General features: G+C 38.2%; 1 protein-coding gene across 1 annotated transcript; it reads left to right on the top strand.

The window, feature by feature from the left end:
• The first annotated feature begins 665 nt into the window (after nucleotides 1-665).
• On the top strand, nucleotides 666-14,448 carry LOC143884405 (serine/threonine-protein kinase 52-like). The gene is made up of 6 exons (XM_077387950.1): nucleotides 666-1,182; nucleotides 2,608-2,729; nucleotides 6,149-6,345; nucleotides 6,439-6,613; nucleotides 13,166-13,300; nucleotides 13,927-14,448. Exons 1-6 carry the CDS (start codon nucleotides 939-941, stop codon nucleotides 14,131-14,133), a joined length of 1,080 nt encoding a protein of 359 aa, XP_077244065.1. The 5' UTR covers nucleotides 666-938; the 3' UTR covers nucleotides 14,134-14,448.
• Nucleotides 14,449-14,900: the final 452 nt, after the last annotated feature.

The following is a 14,900-nucleotide window of genomic DNA, read 5'->3' as shown; positions in this document are numbered from 1 at the left end:
AATAACTGCAAACTAAAAAAAGTTCGCACTTGTCATGGATTGGGACTCTGGCATTATCCAAACATAATGATCTTTTCCTATGTATCTCCATGGATTTATGGCTCACTTGTAGGTGTTATGTGGGTAGGCCCAATTACTATATCTCACTAGAACTCTTAGGCCCTGTTCGCTTTGGATTTTGAGTCCCAAAACTGATTATTACTCAAAATTAAGTTTACTTTTGGATTTTGGGAGCCAATTGCGAGTCCAAAACAGATTACTGGTCTTAAATTTACATTTCTACCCTATTTGTTTCAGATTGTGACAACTGATGGTTAAACCCGCAACCGAGCCAATTGTGAGTCCAAAACAGATCACCGGACTCTATTTGTTTATATTGTGACAACCGATGGTGAGGGCCCCAACCGATTATTGGACCAAACGGGCAAGGCCTTAATTTTGAGTCCAACAATTAGTTTTGTGACACAATCAATTCTCAAAATTGAAAAAAGCCAGAATCAATTTTTTGTCGAGTCCAATAATCAGTTTGGGACTCGCAATCGGTTCTCAAAATCTAAAAGAAACGGGGCTTAAATGGTAGAAGCAACAGAATCCTTTTTCTATGCTTTGATTTGCGTACCATCTTATCCAAGTCCTTTTTAAGCCCTTCCAACTTCCATATATTTTCCAGCGAAACGCAGATTTTGAAGCATTATTAGATTTAGTTTTGTATGTTGCCGTGGGAAAAACAAATGAAAGTGCATTGACCGTACACTCTACGTAATTGAGAAATTCCTTATAAAGAAAAGGAGAGCGAGGTGGGTCAGAAACACACGTTGTGTTCAGTCAATCCATGTGCCCACATGGATGTTATAGTGAGAAGAAGAGAAGAAGCAGCAAAAGCAACCAAAACCACACCAACCCTGTTAGAACTGAGAAAGACAGAGAAATAGAGAAAGATGAAGGAGAGTAGTGATGGGTTTGTAAGGGCAGATCAGATCGATCTAAAGAGCTTAGACGAGCAATTAGAGAGGCATCTTAGCCGAGCATGGACTATGGAGAAAAAGAAAGAAGGTGGGAAAGATAGGGTTTCAAGGGAAGAGTGGGAGATTGACCCCACAAAACTCGTTATAAAGAGCGTAATCGGTCGAGGAACCTTTGGTACTGTTCATAGAGGGGTTTATGATGGGCTAGATGTTGCTGGTGAGGACAGATTTTCCCTTCTTTTACACTTTTTTTTACTTCTGTTTCTTTGAATTTTTTTATTGGTAAGTTAGGGTTTCTTGATTTACCCCTTTTTTTTTCTCTCTCTTTTGCTGTTTTGATTTACTTTTCTTGATTTTGTGGTGCCCATTTAGGTTTTCTTGAATACCCATTTATTTCTTTTTGTTTTCTGATCGATACCCATGTAGGGTTTTTCCTCTTTTTATTGGTAAGTTAGGGTTTCTTGATTTACCCCTTTTTTTTCTCTCTCTTTTGGTGTTTTGATTTACTTTTCTTGATTTTGTGGTGCCCATTTAGGTTTTCTTGAATACCCATTTATTTCTTTTTGTTTTCTGATCGATACCCATGTAGGGTTTTTCCTCTTCAACTTCTATAGTATTATCTGTGGAGATACTCAGTTGTGGTTTAAAAAAAAGGGTTTGTTTTTTGTTGGTTGATCCAGTTAAAAAATCTTCAAATATTGGCATAAGGAGTTTGTTACTGAGATGGGCCTTCATTTGATCTGGGTTATGAAATGAGGACTGTATTGTTTTACTGTGTTCTTCTCCTTGATCATTTTTTTTCTTTTCTTTTTGGTTGTTTGTCCTTTTCTCTTATGGAAGATTGTGTTGTTCTCGTGAATGTAAGCTTTCTCAAATCCGTGACTTTCACGGGATTTCTGTAACAGTTGTGTGTTGGGTTTCTTTTATTGAATTTTCATGTGATCCCAACTGTCTATTAATTCATTCTTTGCTAGTATCTAGGTCAGATTAGTTATAGGAGGGATACCTAAGAAAAATGACAGATGACTAAGCTTGAAACTAAATCCAATCATTCTTTTTTTTTTTTTAATATCGATCTTTTTCCCCCTTGCATGCAAGCATAGTCACAAGCTTGGTTTCCAAAATATCACAAAAGGCACGGTATTTTGATAAAAAGAGAAACTTCCCCTAAATGAAAACATCATGATTTTTTATTTTTTTTGTTTTTGTCGCAAAAAATCACAAATTTTCGAACCTTTTTTTCTTTTACTAAGGTTTTAATTATTTATTTTTCCAGTTTTTTCCCATATAAACCCAAAGAAAACATAAAAAGATTAGAATCTCCTGAGATTTTCCCTTCCTGAGAAATTCCCTAGACAAATGTTTGTGACTGTGCATACAAGAGATCCGAAATGGATACTGTAAGCAGCCTATCATCCGGCATAAATTCAATTAGCTTGATGATTGACACTTTTACCGGAGAGAAATGTGTTGTAGTACTTCTTTTTTCTCGTATCCCTCTCTATTCTGTTTGGTTTATTTAAAAAATAATAATAATAATTTCACTGCGCCTGAATTGCAATTTTCATTGTTTCTATGTTGAAAGAAACCTCTAAATTTGAGACTTTACTAACATTAGGTCTCCTTCCTTTTCTTATTTTAGTTAAGTTGCTTGACTGGGGGGAAGAGGGCCACAGGACAGAAGCTGAACTTGTTTCTCTTCGAGGAGCTTTTACCCAAGAAGTTGCCGTTTGGCATAAGCTTGATCATCCCAATGTAACTAAGGTAACACTTCATTTTTTGCACATGCAATTTTTCCATTCCCCCCCTTAGTAATTGGTTGCACAAGATAAGTAGCATAGTCACACAATTGTCATGTATGTGCTTATAACAGAATTCTCGTTGTTGGCATTGTCAAAATTAAGGTTTACATACTCACACTGAGTGACTGCCCTAGTTTGATTCCAACTTAAAACTAAGGCTGAGTACTTGTTTGAGTTGCTTGAGTTGGATTGCAAAACTCGATCGAGACAATAAAAAACTTGATAAGTTCTTTTGGTCCACCGCTTCAAAAAGAATAAAGTGTCTTGGTACTCAGTTGAGTTTCTCTTGGGCTTTTGAAAATTCTAGTTATCCTCTCGGGTCAACCTTAGTTTTGATTGAATCAGGTTGATTTTGTGAGCTTCTTTAGTGTTTGACCAAGTTCATATCTTTTTTATGTTGCTGCTCATTCTTTCTCAAAAAATTATATTGCTGCTTGTTCTCTTCTGTTTAAAATGTCATTACATTCTAAATGCATGTTTCCGTAACTGATTTAGTTGAAAAACTTGATGTTTACTCATCTACTCATCCCTTGCATGGTTAGATTGGTCAGAAAATATCCATTTTGAGTTAATTAGAAAAACCTAGTGTTTTCTGCAACAGACACCTAGGAATTAAAAGAGCCTTTTTAAATAAAAGGCAAAATAGGATGACCACAGACTCGTTTTCTGGTTTGGTTTGATATAGATGCTGATTAATTTGGTTGATTTCCGTACTGTTTCACCCCACCCATTTGTGTATTGTGAACTGCCAATCTATTGGAGAAATTGAGCATAGTTTTGAAATTATAAGGAATTCAGCTGCTGTTACTAGGTCATGGAATTTTTGCATTCAGTACATTTCTCTTCATATGTTATAAGGTTTTCAAGAACTTAATGTTTCTTGACAATTTTAGGAATATAGTTTCTGCTGTAATCAGATGGAGTTGGAAACTGTGATTATTTATGCCTGCAATACTCAATTCTATCTCGATGGATAACTTGATATAGAATATTTGTTACACAACAAAATAGAAATGGTACACTAATCTCAGTGGCATTTACTTGTAAAAAGAAACCTATAGACAGTAGCGCCAAGTTTTATGGGGAAATCTTATGTGATTCATAGATGTATTTAGTGAGTACACTAACAAGTAACAACAAAGGGACTCAAGCTTTACTCTAGTCGTCACCAGGTATATGGAAAAAACATATATATTTTTATGTACCTCAGTTTTACAGATTTCAAACCTATCAATTACAATGTTTGGAGTATTGGTAGATGTTACAAGTGATTCAATTTTTTCTATTTGCACCCATATGGGAAGTGACTTTTTTCAATGTTTAAAAAGTGGTAAGGGTTTTGCTTGATGAGAGAAATGGCCCAGTTGGTGATATGCTCTTACAGTATGTAGCTGTTACCATTACCTTTGTGGGAGTGTTAGAGAATCATGCTTGATTGCTTAGTCCATTCTATCTGTGGTTGAGTTAGTGATGGGCCTAATGAATGGCATAGAGAGGTGTTCCATGTGATGTGATGTGATGTTTAATGAGATTAGAATTGGGTCGCTAGCTGGTTGTTGGGGCATGCAGAATAGGATCATGGCTGATAAGGAACTCAGTTTTGCTCCAAGTATGAATGGCATAGAGAGGTGTTCCATGTGATGTGATGTTTAATGAGATTAGAATTGGGTCGCTAGCTGGTTGTTGGGGCATGCAGAGTAGGATCATGGCTGATAAGGAACTCAGTTTTGCTCCAAGTGTAGGGGATTTGGAGCTCATGATTGGCCAAATAGGTTCATATCAGTGTTTCAAAGCTTAGGGCAGGCCAAAACTCAGCCACAACAAATCCCTGTCACTTCGAGTCCTTAAAACTCAGATAAAGTGGTTAAAGACTGTGGTGGAAGAAGTGGGATTCAAGGTTCCTCAATGCATGAAGATGCACTGCGACAATCAATCTGTTATATACATTACCATCAATCCGTTGTTTCATGAAAGGACCAAACACATTGAATTTCATTGTCATTTTGTTCCTGAAAAGGGTGTCAGTAGAGTGATATATGCACCACATATGAAGTCCAAAGATCCATTGGCTGATATATTTACAAAGGCTATTGCATGCAGTCAATATGGAAGTATTTTTTGTAAGCTGGGTATGAATGACATCTATAAACCAGCTTGACGGGGAACATTGAAGAGATAGTGCCAATTCACTTAAGAGTTAACCTACACAAATTCTTTCTTCTCTAATCTTCACACATACTTTCTTTCTTTTTCTGAATGATTTTTTTTTATACACACATTCTTTCTTCCGCTTCATCTCCCTTCTCTACTTCTTTCTCTTTCATGCTTGCATGGATGAAGGTTATTAATCTTAACAGAACCATCTGGAAAAAGTTCAACTAATTTGTGGACGAAATGTTGGCTTGCTATAAGTTTGAGCCATATTTCTAAGTGACATTATGAGGAAAGGGGGAACATTGAAGAGATAGTGCCAATTCACTTAAGAGTTAACCTACAAAAATTCTTTCTTCTCTAATCTACACACATACATTCTTTCTGTTTTTGAATGGTTTTTTTTTCTACACGCATTCTTTCTCCCGCTTCATCTCCCTTCTTTACTTCTTTCTCTTTCATGCTTGCATGGATGAAGGTTATTAATCTTAACAGAACCATCTGAAAAAAGTTCAACTAATTTGTGGATGAAATGTTGGCTTGGTATAAGTTTGAGCCATATTTCTAAGTGACATTGTGAGGAAAGGTTGTTTTTCAGTTGCCAAAAAAAACATTGGGGGGGGATTTTGGTGGAGGGAGATTTTGGTGGAGGATACACTAATATCATTATTGCTTGGGCTATATCTTGTAGCCTGGAACAATGGAGAATCACTCCTATTATTTTCCTTTATACATATGAGATATCGGGTTGAGCCCATAGTTCAGCCTTCCAACTGAACTATGGGGTCAACCCAATATCTCTTATTATTGACAAGATCCTTAAGTGGAGCTGTGGATGTTTTCTTTTCGCACATGTATAGAGAAGCCAATGACAGCATATTCTCTAGGTAGAGAGAAGGCTGGGTTGGTTATATGACCTTTCATAATTTTTTTCGTTTCAATCTAATTTATAGCTATTACTTCCAATTGGATTGTACTTCATCTTTGAACATTTTTTTCTGCTGAAGGATGTACACTGGTGCGATATTTTATTTCTTGATCCAATTTGTGGCCTTAATTTTAATTTATTTGGTAGCTGTTCCCGTGACCAAACAAGAGGCCTCAATGCTGTGGGAAGTGTTTTTCATACTTCCCTTTTCATGCTTCCACCTTGAATCTTGATGTATATTATTTCTTAATATTGTTTAAATGGTGGTCTTAAGTAACATTCATTCTGAACTTCTTTTGCAGTTCATAGGGGCTACAATGGGCACACCGGAGCTTAGTATACAAACAGATAATGGTCATATGGGTATGCCTAGTAATATTTGCTGTGTCGTCGTTGAATACCTTCCTGGGGGTGCGCTAAAATCATACCTTATAAAAAATCGGAGAAGGAAGCTGGCTTTCAGAGTTGTTGTTCAATTGGCTCTGGATCTTGCAAGAGGGTGGGTCAATTCAACAGAATTTGTGTCCTGTAAGTTTTTAAAGCTCATGTAGCTCAGCTAAACACTTAAAGCAAGTTATTTCTTTATTTTTAGGTTGAGTTATCTTCACTCCAAGAAGATTGTTCATAGAGATGTAAAGACAGAGAATATGCTTATGGATAAGACACGCACTGTTAAAATTGCTGACTTTGGGGTTGCTCGGGTTGAGGCCCAAAACCCAAATGATATGACTGGCGAGACAGGAACCCTTGGTTACATGGCGCCTGAGGTATTACCATCACTTTAATTAAAATTAATCTCCTGAATAGTAAGATTTTTTTTCTTAAAATTTCTTTGAATCATTTTTACTTATATGATATTTCCCTTTCTCAATTGCTGAATTTATTTTATGGAGGATTTAATATACTTTTTTCATGTGTCGTGCACTGATGTAGTATGTTTTCTCAATTCAGCATCCCAGTTTTTTTTTGATTGAGATACACAGTCTACTTTTGTATTCTATTAGTGTTCAAGTACTATCGTATCTCCTATAGCTCTTTCTAGTTGCATGTCCCTAGTATTTGCTAATGCGGTGTTTTCGTCAAGGTTTTAAATTTTGGTTTCGGTTTCCACGGAAACAAAAACGTTTCGGTTTCGATTGGAATTTTGGTGAAAATTTTGTAAGATCATGAAAAAATATGGAAACATACACAAATAATAGAAATTTAAGATGAAACTTGAGGAAATGCTAAAATAAGGACAAATATACACTTAGAAACCTTCATATAAGAAGGATAACTATCCATGATGGTTTAACAACATCGAACACCTAGTGACATGCACTGTTGCGCATGTGTGACAATCCAGTACATAGCATATTTCACATGTAATTTATATAAAGATTTATACATTATACATTCATTACATTTCACATGCAATTTATATAAATACAATTACGTAACACAAAGTGATATAGTATACCACCAATACACTTACAATTTTGGTTTCGATATGCATTTTTGTTTCAGTATGCATATCGGTGGGGATGGAAACGGAAACATTTCAGTCATTTCATGTTAGTTTTGGTGGAAGTTTAAAACCATGGTGTTCGTAGCTACTTTTTTTTTTTTTTTGCTTGTTTTTATACTTCTTCAAGGTAATTTTTCATTTTATTTGGCAGCCATTGTTAAATTAGACACGGCACAAAGATGATCTCAACCATGTTTATTTATGCGTAGAACCTTGAGAAAGGGCTGTTATTCTAGTTTTGCATTTATCTGCTGTAATTGAGTTATATTGTGTGCTATATCTATGTGCCTGTAATAAATTAATCTGTGCAGAGTCAATAAAAAGAAGGTTTTGTGGGTCATAGCGAAAGCTCAACTTTTCTCCGGACAAGTTTAATTCCTTTTCTTTTTATTTGTTAAGAACTATATTGTTGCTACGAAGTGCATTGGATTTTGTTCTAGTTGGTCTTATGGTTATTACTTCTATGCACTGGAATGAATGTTAGAATATAGTTATAATGGTCAATTTTGGACTTTGTCATTAGCTGACACATTGTTTTTCTGGTGGGTATTTTTCTATAATGAAAATTTAGTTGCCTCCATCATATGTTTTCTGTAAAATAGGCCAAGCGCTTGCAGTGACTTGCTGCTGCACCTATTTTGAAGGCATTTCATATCATCTTTGTCTAGAAACTTGTAGTCACACTGTCAAACGAGAATATGCTGGAACATGCATGCTATCTTCTGAAATGTTTTGAAAATAGTATCACTAAACTAATATTGTATGCATGTTCAGATAATTTTGTAGGTGAAAATTGCAATAGACCTTTGAAGAATCCTTCCTAGATCAATATCATTCTTTTCAAACCACTGGAATGGGTTCTTTATAAAACCCATAAAAGAATGATTGGGATTCCAAAATGTTTCAGACTTTCAGTGTATCCGACAAGTATTGGTTTGAACTTGGAACAATGATCTAATTGTAATAAACCCCTGGAGATTCGTTAGATTGTTAGTATCATATGTGGCCTACTAACTAAATCACTGTTTCAGAATTCCCTGCATCAATCGTCAACTCACCCGAGTCAACTCTCTTTTACCTTGGCCGAGTTCTTATCTGATTCTGTATTTTGCCCTACCAAGTCAATCACACAGCCAGCTCCTTTGACTCTCCTGGGTTATTCACAGCTCCTTTGGCTCTCGTGAGTTATGACTGTGTCAACCAAGCATAGTTTTAAAACTCCCCCACGTCCACGTCCGCGTCCCTTTTACCTTGGTGGCTTTTTGCGTTTTGCCCTACAGAGTCAATAAAAACTCCTTGAGTCTCCCGAATTATGACCGTGTCAACCGAGTACTCAGCCGTGTCAACCGAGTACCCATCGACTGCGTCATGCTAAGTTGACTAGGATTTTTTTTTGGCTGCGTTTCGCACCGTATACTCATTTTTAAACACTGCAATCAAGTACTCGGTGCTCTCGGCACTGAGTCGACTTGGATTTGCTTTGTTCACATTTTTGCACATGTCTGGGTTTGGAAACATTTAACTAAACGACTTCAAACTTGTACAGTGTACTGATAGATCCATGATCTAGTTTATTGTTGGACTCGAGATGGAATGTGAAAAAATATAGTGTGATTAGAAGGAGCGGAAATGTCCGTAAGAGAATACTATGGTCGTCGCCAAGGCCTATCTCCGGGAGATTATGGCGCCGGTGATCCCTTGGGTGCTGGTATCTGTAGTTGTGGCTTTAGGATTGGAAATTTAATGGAGACCTATTTAGACATTGTTGAGTCTGGATATTCTGCTCAGGACGCTCTCCGTTCGTTAGGATTGTTCAGGGTCTGTTGCAGAAGATTCATGATTCTTTTAGAGCAGGGAAGTAGCGATGGTAGATCCAACTGGTCTTCCCCTAGATCTTTCCCTAGAACCCCTGGGAGATTTGAGGAAGGAGAGGCTTTCTGTAGAGGAGGCCTTTTTCTAGGTTGAGAAGAAATTAGAAGGAAGATTGGATAGCTTTAGGGGGCACTTCTCCCCTACCAAGGCTAGTGACTGGAAGTGCTTGGATTGTGGATATCATAACTTTGGGTCGCGAAGCCGTTGGAGGAAATGCTCGTTGGTAAGAAAGGCAAGAGTTTCTGGTAGGGGTGGGCTGCCAAGAGTAGAGAAGGATGTCGCCTTATTCGGGAACCTGAATCTAATAAAATTCCAGAGATTGAAGTACCATCGAAACAAGTGGTGGAGCGAAGATTGGCCTTCAAAAGTTGCTTGGTGGGAAGCATGGAAAATAGCTCATGGGGCTTGCCTAAGCCCTCTAAGCCCTTCAATAGTCCTTTTTAGTTTTGATTCGGAATTGCAGGCTTCCTCAATCCTGCGCAGGGGAGGGGATGCTTTGGGCGGTTATCTCCTCTCGCTCCAGCCTTGGTTCCCTACGATTAATAATGGTGCAAGATCTATTTGGATAAGATTCTATGATATCCCTCTTCATGCATGGTCCTCTACGACAGTGGTGGCTCTGGGGAATATTTTGGACAGGTTCTCGAGGTCCAACTTTCTTGGCACCATGATCACTGTATGGCTTTTGCCTTAGCTAAAGTCTTAACTTCTATGTGGAAATGTCTAGCGCCTTTCATAAGCCTTAAGGTGGAATCCAGTTCCTTTTTAGTAGGAGTTAAAGCTGTGGCTGAAGTCACCCCCATTAATGAGAGCTGGCAAAACACTGGAGAGTTTCAACCTAAGGAAAAACCAAATTCTCCTGAGGTTTCCAGCTATCGGACTACCGATGTGTTATTGCCGGGGAGAAGTCTTTCCTGGAAAGCGATGGATAGAAAAATCCTCCGAAGAGGATTTCAAAGGATAGAGAGCTGTTGTGCCTGCCCTCCCTAGAATTTGAATCGTTCTCTAACATAAAATTAAAAATAAAAAGAAAGTTAGATGGTCAGTAGATAGGAAGGTGTCATTTCAAGGAAGAAAAGGATGGCGTGGGCCAGATAATGATAAGAGTTTATTTAAGGCGAGGACACTTGGCGTCTGGGGGAAGGTCAATCGAAGTCGTGACGCAGAAGGAATAGTCCTGCAGTCAGAGGAAGCAACGATATCGAGGCACTCAGAAAATAGTGATAATGACGGTTTCAACAGAGAGGCGGGGAAATAAAAAATAACACTAATTGATATAGATAAATCTGCAAGGAAACGTGTGAAATCGAAGAAGAAGCTGAAAAGCCTCCGTGTTGGAATAGCCAGGTCCATGCGTAGGGACCAGAAATTTGAAAATCATTTATTGGCCACAAGAGGCGGTCTCTCCGTCTTTAAAATGAAGCTCCAGGGTCATTTTGTTAGGGAGGAGAAAAAAATTCATTTTGTTAGGGAGAATAAAAAAATCTCTGGTTTTAGAAATTAAGAAAATGTTGGAAAACTTTGATAACCCCAGTGACTCCACCTCTTCAGGGGAGGGAGGCGAAAGAGACAGAAATATGAAAGGGAAAGGAAATTCTAAGGAGGAAGGTGAGGGGTCCAAGCCAAAAAAGACTTGGGTTTATGACGAAGCGAAGGCGTCTGCATAATTTCCGACCCCAAGAGAAAGGACAATGGCTATATGGAAAGAGGATTGGAGAAAGTTCAAGAAAGATGCAAGGGCGAATGCTGAGGAATTTTTTAGGCTGACGGGTAAGCATCACCCAAAAGAAAATTGTGTCCCAGCCTACAAGCTCCCCCATTTCAAGGAGGCTCTGGAATTAGAGCGTAGAGGGAGGCAGTTGAAATGGGAAGCGCAGATGGCTCTTGAAAACTTAGAGGTGGTTCCTCATGCTCTGATACCAGATGGTCTAAGGTTTCTAGGGATTCTCTAAACGTGGAAGTTAGTCAGTTGGTTTGTTCGCGCTTGGATCAGGAGGAAGAGTCTAAAGACAAGGAAGTAGAGGTGGACTCTGAGGATAAGCAGAAGGAGGTTGAATCTTACGAGTTTGATGAGTTGCTGTCAGTGGGTGATGTTTTTGGGATTGGGTATGACGAGAATTTGGAAGAGACGAGGAAAATGTTTCTGGGTATCGAGAAAGGGACAGACGGGAAAAGAAGGAAAAAGAAAAAATGGTCGGTGAAGAGGGTCGAGGACCCTGAAGTAGTTGTCTGGCTCCGTTTTTTTGTTCTTAGTCTGTGCTTAGGTTGTCGGTTTTTAGGTTTCTTTTGTAGTTCTGGTCGTATTATCAGTTTTTATAAGCAGGTCAGTTTGAATAGGTGGGCTGTATTTTCTGGGTGTTTTGGGTTAGGGTGTTAGTGATGTTTAAAGATTAGCGGGAGGGTGGTTGCTTCATTGACCGGTTGTTAGTTTAAAGGAGTCTTTTAGAATTTCTAAGGAGAGGCCATGGGAGTGAATTAAGCGTGGAAGGTCCTCGCTAAGCTTGAGAGACTATTTGGTCTTTCGCTTTCTGGGGACTTTTTTGTGTTTCTCTTCCTGAGGAATTGTTTTGTTAAGATTGTTGCATTAATTAATCTAGACGAAGTACGTGAGCAAATGAAACGATGTAGATCTTCACCAAGCTTCAAATTCTTTGGCCTTGGCTGTTTCAGGCACTAATCTGATCTTGGAAGCTGTGGAGAATCCGCAATGAAGTTGATTCCCCTTAGCTTGATAGACTCTAGTCATTCGCTTTGGGTGATAGCATGTCTTGTCCTCGGAAGTCTGGAGTGAAGAACTGTTTTTTGGTTTGTCGGGAAGTTGATAGGCCTGTAACCTTGTTTGTTAGATGGTTTTTGCTGTGGAACTGGCAGGATGGATCAGTTATCTTTTCTTGATGTAATTACGAATAGTTTCTACTTTTGTTTCGCATGATGGTTCAGGAGTATGCTCTTGACCGTTATGCTATGTAAATGCAAGTTGGGACCTCTGGTCCCCGATGTAATTTTAGTCGTATAAATATACTTTGTCACCTTTGAAAAAAAATTGTTGGACTCGAGATTACAGTTATTCCATTCATTTATGTTTGGCTCAACTATCCTCCAGGAATTAGATTGTATACCTTAGGCTGGATGTTTGGACTGAAGTATGGTGCCATGACCACATTCGCACAGAAATAATAGACTAATTTACGAGTCCAATTGATAAATATTATATGAGGTAGCATTGTAAGAAATTTTGCAACTGTTTTAACTCTCAGACTACCATTGGAAACCCCACTTCTGGCCATGAAAATGTTCAGGCAGCTAATGGGTTCAACCATGTTATAAAAAAAATGTTCCTACCCCAAAGCACATTAGATGATTTGGTTATCCCTTATTGGTGTGGCTCTTATTGGGTCTACTAATTCAACTTACACCGACTGTGGTCAAGCACTCAAGCCTTTACTGGTCTTCACCTCTATAGATATGTCCAATGCTTCTTTTTCTTTCTTTCTGGCATCTTTCCTATATTTCTCCAATGGAGTGATGCTCTCTTAATGTGATCTAATGGGCAAATACTCAGAGCCTTTGTTAGACCAGGTCATTGGTTTTTTCTGCTCGTTTCTTTTGCGTGGGTGTCAGTCCAGAAGAGCAGGACACTAGGGATTTGAATTATTGGATAGGGAGGTCTGTACATGATAGGATTTCTTTCCTGTGCAGGACAATTCGTCTGTCTATAAATCCTTTATAATTCGGGTTGTTGATTGAGTTGTTTGTGCTAAATTTCAACAAAATGATTTACTTGTTCTGCTTTTCGTAGTTGAACTTTGAGGATTTGATGTATCTGGGAGAAATCTAGGATATGACGTCTTAACCTATATAGAATTCTTATATTTTATACCCTGCATTCTCGTTTATTTTACCCAGTCATCAGTGACACTCGCGGGCGGATGGATTACAGGTCCTCAATGGCAACCCATATAACAGAAAATGTGATGTGTACAGTTTCGGCATCTGCTTATGGGAAATATATTGTTGTGATATGCCATATCCCGATCTCAGCTTCTCAGAGATGACATCTGCAGTTGTACGGCAGGTATACATTCTTTTCTGGGTACATATGTTTAAGTATAAATGATTAAATAACACCAATGCAGTTTGGATTCTAGGATTTTATAATCTAGGTTATCCAAGATTTTACATGCTAAAACCTGGATTTTATAAGTTAAAACCCATATTTTGTAAGCTAAAACTGGGATTGTGCCTTTCAGGATTGTAAAATCCAGGTTTTAGCTTATAAAATCCGGGTTTTGGCTTATAAAATCCAGGTTTTAGGTTGTAAAATACAGGGTTTTACAATCCTGAATTATAATATCCTTGTATCCAAACGGCTAAGCATTTAGAGTAATTGGTTGTTTCACATGGTATCAGAGCTATTGCCTCATGGCAGGTTCTAGGTTCAAAACCCAATAACTCCTTGAAATTAAAAATCCACATATACGGCCAACCCCAAAAAAGAGGGGCTACATGTGCCACGGTTGTACACTGACCCAAAAAAGAGGGGTGACACATGAAGGGGAGTGATTTATAAATGATTAAATAATACCCACTTTAAAAGCTTATGCTTTTGGAGTAATTGGTTGTTTCACATATACATCTAGACTGTCGTGATTAAAAAAATCTTGATGGGTTAAAATTGATCAATCTACATGAAAATTTCAGAATTTGAGGCCGGATATACCTCGCTGTTGCCCGAGCGCCCTGGCAAATGTGATGAAAAAATGCTGGGATGCAAACCCAGACAAGCGGCCCGAGATGGATGAGGTGGTTACCATGTTGGAGGCTATTGATACCTCAAAGGGTGGAGGAATGATCCCTGGCGATCAGCCTCGGGGTTGTCTGTGTTTTCGCAAGTGCCGGGGCCCTTGAAATGGTTGCTCATTCTTAAGTTGAAATGGTTGCTCATTCTTAAGTGCTGTGACCTATCAGGATTGGGATATTAAAGATATGAGGAGATCAGAATTGTATTTACAGAAGATGGGGAAAGAGGTGTAACCAGAGAGGAGGCTCTGAGCATCTTTTGCATGTCTTTTGTAAGGTGACGTAGAGCCTTTTCTTTCATTCTGTGTATTAATTGACTAGTCAGTTGTAGGATTGACTGGCTTTCTTCTTCTCTCAATTGTTATACGATGACGATTTCCTTGATAAACCAGTTATTAATGATAGAAAAAATGCTTGTAATAATGGGTCATGATATGATCAGGGTTGCATTATTCCACACAAATTGCACGCCAATTTACCACAGATCTTACGATAATGACGAGTAGGCGGTGCTAGTTTTTGAATGACCTGAACAAATCATTTGCATGACCGAAAAATAATATCAGCTGAAAAATCCTGACCTTGCAAATTGTAGGTTGTAACTTGTAACAGTGAAAGAAAATACATAAGTAAGTAGAGAATATCTTCAGAAATCGGTCTATTTACATTGTCTGGAGCTTTGGATCATTAAAGGGCCATTTGGATCTAAAAAAAAATTATGTAATATTTTTCCCATCAAAAAATTCCAGGGCGTATAGTGGATTTGCAATTTTCATAGAAAATAGGAAAGTTTTTTCTATTTTGGGAAAAAAAATCCATGAAAATGCGGGCGGATAGGTTGTTCAACTGCTAGAAAATTCATTGTCCATTGAAAA

This window comes from Tasmannia lanceolata, unplaced genomic scaffold (genome assembly GCF_043159265.1).
Source record: "Tasmannia lanceolata isolate RefF3 unplaced genomic scaffold, GAP_Taslan_0.1 ptg000008l, whole genome shotgun sequence".
NCBI lineage: Eukaryota > Viridiplantae > Streptophyta > Magnoliopsida > Canellales > Winteraceae > Tasmannia > Tasmannia lanceolata.
Note: the sequence above shows the minus strand (reverse complement) of the source record. Positions and strands in the feature narration are given on the sequence as shown.